At 51.9% G+C, this 4,885-nt stretch overlaps 1 protein-coding gene across 2 annotated transcripts in view; it reads right to left on the reverse strand.

Annotated features, from left to right (window-relative positions):
- Positions 1-4,885, reverse strand: part of LOC138489439 (zinc finger protein ZFP2-like) — a 147,847-nt gene that overhangs the window by 69,261 nt on the left and 73,701 nt on the right. The window contains exon 1 of one of the 2 annotated variants that reach the window (XM_069617159.1): positions 4,254-4,363. The exons of the other annotated variant lie outside the window; for it this stretch is intronic. Within the exon in view, the coding sequence (XP_069473260.1) occupies positions 4,254-4,278 (25 nt within the window). The 5' untranslated portion in view covers positions 4,279-4,363. Of the gene's footprint in view, positions 1-4,253; positions 4,364-4,885 lie in introns of those variants that run through there. 2 annotated transcript variants of the gene reach the window in all.

Genomic DNA, 4,885 nt, shown 5'->3' on the forward strand with positions numbered 1-4,885 from the left:
CGGCGCAGGTATTATTAGATATGTAGTCACTTGCACCAGAGCAGGGTCTGTGTAGCAGCTGCACAGCACTTACTGCCTCTGCAGGCATTATCCGGCGCAGGTACTATTAGATATGTAGTCACTTGCACCAGAGCAGGGTCTGTGTAGCGGCTGCACAGCAGTTACTGCCTCTGCAGGCATTATCCGGCACAGGTATTATTAGATATGTAGTCACTTGCACCAGAGCAGGGTCTGTGTAGCGGCTGCACGGCACTCACTGCCTCTGCAGGCATTATCCGGCACAGGTATTATTAGATATGTAGTCACTTGCACCAGAGCAGGGTCTGTGTAGCGGCTGCACGGCAGTCACTGCCTCTGCAGGCATTATCCGGCACAGGTACTATTAGATATGTAGTCACTTGCACCAGAGCAGGGTCTGTGTAGCAGCTGCACGGCAGTCACTGCCTCTGCAGGCATTATCCGGCGCAGGTATTATTAGATATGTAGTCACTTGCACCAGAGCAGGGTCTGTGTAGCGGCTGCACAGCAGTCACTGCCTCTGCAGGCATTATCCGGCACAGGTATTATTAGATATGTAGTCACTTGCACCAGAGCAGGGTCTGTGTAGCAGCTGCACGGCACTTACTGCCTCTGCAGGCATTATCCGGCACAGGTACTATTAGATATGTAGTCACTTGCACCAGAGCAGGGTCTGTGTAGCAGCTGCACAGCACTTACTGCCTCTGCAGGCATTATCCGGCACAGGTATTATTAGATATCTAGTTACTTACACCAGAGCAGGGTCTGTGTAATAGCTGCACAGCAGTCACTGCCTCTGCAGGCATTATCCGGCACAGGTATTATTAGATATGTAGTCACTTGCACCAGAGCAGGGTCTGTGTAGCAGCTGCACAGCAGTCACTGCCTCTGCAGGCATTATCCGGCACAGGTATTATTAGATATGTAGTCACTTGCACCAGAGCAGGGTCTGTGTAGCAGCTGCACAGCAGTCAGTGCCTCTGCAGGCATTATCCGGCACAGGTATTATTAGATATGTAGTCACTTGCACCAGAGCAGGGTCTGTGTAGCGGCTGCACAGCAGTCAGTGCCTCTGCAGGCATTATCCGGCACAGGTATTATTAGATATGTAGTCACTTGCACCAGAGCAGGGTCTGTGCATTATCCGGCACAGGTATTATTGGATATGTAGTCACTTGCACCAGAGCAGGGTCTGTGCAGCGGCTGCACAGCACTTACTGCCTCTGCAGGCATTATCCGGCACAGGTATTATTGGATATGTAGTCACTTGCACCAGAGCAGGGTCTGTGCAGCGGCTGCACACCACTTTCTGCCTCTGCAGGCATTATCCGGCACAGGTATTATTGGATATGTAGTCACTTGCACCAGAGCAGGGTCTGTGCAGCGGCTGCACAGCAGTCACTGCCTCTGCAGGCATTATCCGGCACAGGTATTATTAGATATGTAGTCACTTGCACCAGAGCAGGGTCTGTGTAGCGGCTGCACAGCACTCACTGCCTCTGCAGGCATTATCCGGCACAGGTATTATTAGATATGTGGTCACTTGCACCAGAGCAGGGTCTGTGCAGCGGCTGCACAGCACTCAGTGCCTCTGCAGGCATTATCCGGCACAGGTATTATTAGATATGTGGTCACTTGCACCAGAGCAGGGTCTGTGCAGCAGCTGCACAGCAGTCACTGCCTCTGCAGGCATTATCCGGCACAGGTATTATTAGATATGTGGTCACTTGCACCAGAGCAGGGTCTGTGCAGCAGCTGCACAGCAGTCACTGCCTCTGCAGGCATTATCCGGCACAGGTATTATTAGATATGTGGTCACTTGCACCAGAGCAGGGTCTGTGCAGCAGCTGCACAGCAGTCACTGCCTCTGCAGGCATTATCCGGCACAGGTATTATTAGATATGTAGTCACTTGCACCAGAGCAGGGTCTGTGCAGCAGCTGCACAGCAGTCACTGCCTCTGCAGGCATTATCCGGCACAGGTATTATTAGATATGTAGTCACTTGCACCAGAGCAGGGTCTGTGTAGCGGCTGCACAGCAGTCACTGCCTCTGCAGGCATTATCCGGCACAGGTATTATTAGATATGTAGTCACTTGCACCAGAGCAGGGTCTGCGTAGCAGCTGCACAGCACTTACTGCCTCTGCAGGCATTATCCGGCACAGGTATTATTGGATATGTAGTCACTTGCACCAGAGCAGGGTCTGCGCAGCAGCTGCACAGCACTTACTGCCTCTGCAGGCATTATCCGGCACAGGTATTATTGGATATGTAGTCACTTGCACCAGAGCAGGGTCTGCGCAGCAGCTGCACACCACTTTCTGCCTCTGCAGGCATTATCCGGCACAGGTATTATTGGATATGTGGTCACTTGCACCAGAGCAGGGTCTGTGCAGCGGCTGCACAGCACTCAGTGCCTCTGCAGGCATTATCCGGCACAGGTATTATTAGATATGTGGTCACTTGCACCAGAGCAGGGTCTGTGCAGCAGCTGCACAGCAGTCACTGCCTCTGCAGGCATTATCCGGCACAGGTATTATTAGATATGTGGTCACTTGCACCAGAGCAGGGTCTGTGCAGCAGCTGCACAGCAGTCACTGCCTCTGCAGGCATTATCCGGCACAGGTATTATTAGATATGTGGTCACTTGCACCAGAGCAGGGTCTGTGCAGCAGCTGCACAGCAGTCACTGCCTCTGCAGGCATTATCCGGCACAGGTATTATTAGATATGTAGTAACTTGCACCAGAGCAGGGTCTGTGCAGCAGCTGCACAGCAGTCACTGCCTCTGCAGGCATTATCCGGCACAGGTATTATTAGATATGTAGTCACTTGCACCAGAGCAGGGTCTGTGCAGCGGCTGCACAGCAGTCAGTGCCTCTGCAGGCATTATCCGGCACAGGTATTATTAGATATGTAGTCACTTGCACCAGAGCAGGGTCTGTGCAGCGGCTGCACAGCAGTCACTGCCTCTGCAGGCATTATCCGGCACAGGTATTATTAGATATGTAGTCACTTGCACCAGAGCAGGGTCTGTGTAGCGGCTGCACAGCAGTCACTGCCTCTGCAGGCATTATCCGGCACAGGTATTATTAGATATGTAGTCACTTGCACCAGAGCAGGGTCTGTGTAGCAGCTGCACAGCAGTCACTGCCTCTGCAGGCATTATCCGGCACAGGTATTATTAGATATGTAGTCACTTGCACCAGAGCAGGGTCTGTGTAGCAGCTGCACAGCAGTCACTGCCTCTGCAGGCATTATCCGGCACAGGTATTATTAGATATGTAGTCACTTGCACCAGAGCAGGGTCTGTGTAGCAGCTGCACAGCAGTCACTGCCTCTGCAGGCATTATCCGGCACAGGTATTATTAGATATGTAGTCACTTGCACCAGAGCAGGGTCTGTGTAGCAGCTGCACAGCAGTCACTGCCTCTGCAGGCATTATCCGGCACAGGTATTATTAGATATGTGGTCACTTGCACCAGAGCAGGGTCTGTGTAGCAGCTGCACAGCAGTCACTGCCTCTGCAGGCATTATCCGGCACAGGTATTATTAGATATGTAGTCACTTGCACCAGAGCAGGGTCTGTGCAGCAGCTGCACAGCAGTCAGTGCCTCTGCAGGCATTATCCGGCACAGGTATTATTAGATATGTAGTCACTTGCACCAGAGCAGGGTCTGTGTAGCAGCTGCACAGCAGTCACTGCCTCTGCAGGCATTATCCGGCACAGGTATTATTAGATATGTGGTCACTTGCACCAGAGCAGGGTCTGTGTAGCAGCTGCACAGCAATCACTGCCTCTGCAGGCATTATCCGGCGCAGGTATCATTAGATATGTAGTCACTTGCACCAGAGCAGGGTCTGTGCAGCAGCTGCACAGCAGTCACTGCCTCTGCAGGCATTATCCGGCACAGGTATTATTAGATATGTGGTCACTTGCACCAGAGCAGGGTCTGTGTAGCAGCAGTCATTGCATAGTCTGAACCATATGCCAACAACAGGCTGCCCCGTGTAATTTCAAATGCAGCTGTTTAGAAAATCACATACTTACAATATTTAATTTCATCAAGTGATAAGTGCAACACAAGGAATTGCAGCTTCAACGTGTATTCCTAGAGGTTTCAAAACGGCTCCTCTTAACAATGTAACAACAAAGGGATACGAGCGTCTAAGTCGATGGATGCTGAAAGAAAAGCATATAAAATTCACTGCAAGAGCTGGATGGCATGCACTCACCTGATGCTGCCTGGAAACCGGGCATGAGAGCAGCGTTTCCTAAATGGGAGTCTTCTAGTGCCCATCCGAGAAACGCACAATAGCAACACTCCGCCTCCACTTCATCACGTGCGCTGCTCTGCGTCACGTGGGTTTCAACGTCCGCTTTATCACGTGGGCTAGTGTACGTCACTAGGGTTTCAACGTCCGCTTTATCACGTGGGCTGCTCTGCGTCACGTGGGTTTCAACGTCCGCTTTATCACGGGGGCTGCTCTCCGTCACGTGGGTTTCAACGTCCGCTTTATCACGTGGGCTGCTTTGCGTCACGTGGGTTTCAACGTTCACGTGATCATCATTTTTTGCACGAGCTGGAAGGCAGGGCGTTGCGAGAGCGTTTTCGCTGTTAGGGAGGGGGTATTGTGTATTTTGGGGGTTGAGATGGATTCAGTTCGTTTTGGGGTTTTCTCATGCAGATGTGCAACGTGTGTTTTATGGAGTGGGGCTGGGCACAGTGCGTTCCTCCCGTCCCAATGGGACTTCCACTGTACCAGTGACCAGTACAGGCAACAGCTAGTTATCCTCCCCGCTGGAGCGGGAGGCAGGGGGTTGGAGGATTTGGTATGTGCAGCAGATGGCGGAGATATGTGTCGTA

This window comes from Ambystoma mexicanum, chromosome 9 (genome assembly GCF_040938575.1).
Source record: "Ambystoma mexicanum isolate Mex_15411 chromosome 9, UKY_AmexF1_1, whole genome shotgun sequence".
NCBI classification, from domain to species: domain Eukaryota; kingdom Metazoa; phylum Chordata; class Amphibia; order Caudata; family Ambystomatidae; genus Ambystoma; species Ambystoma mexicanum.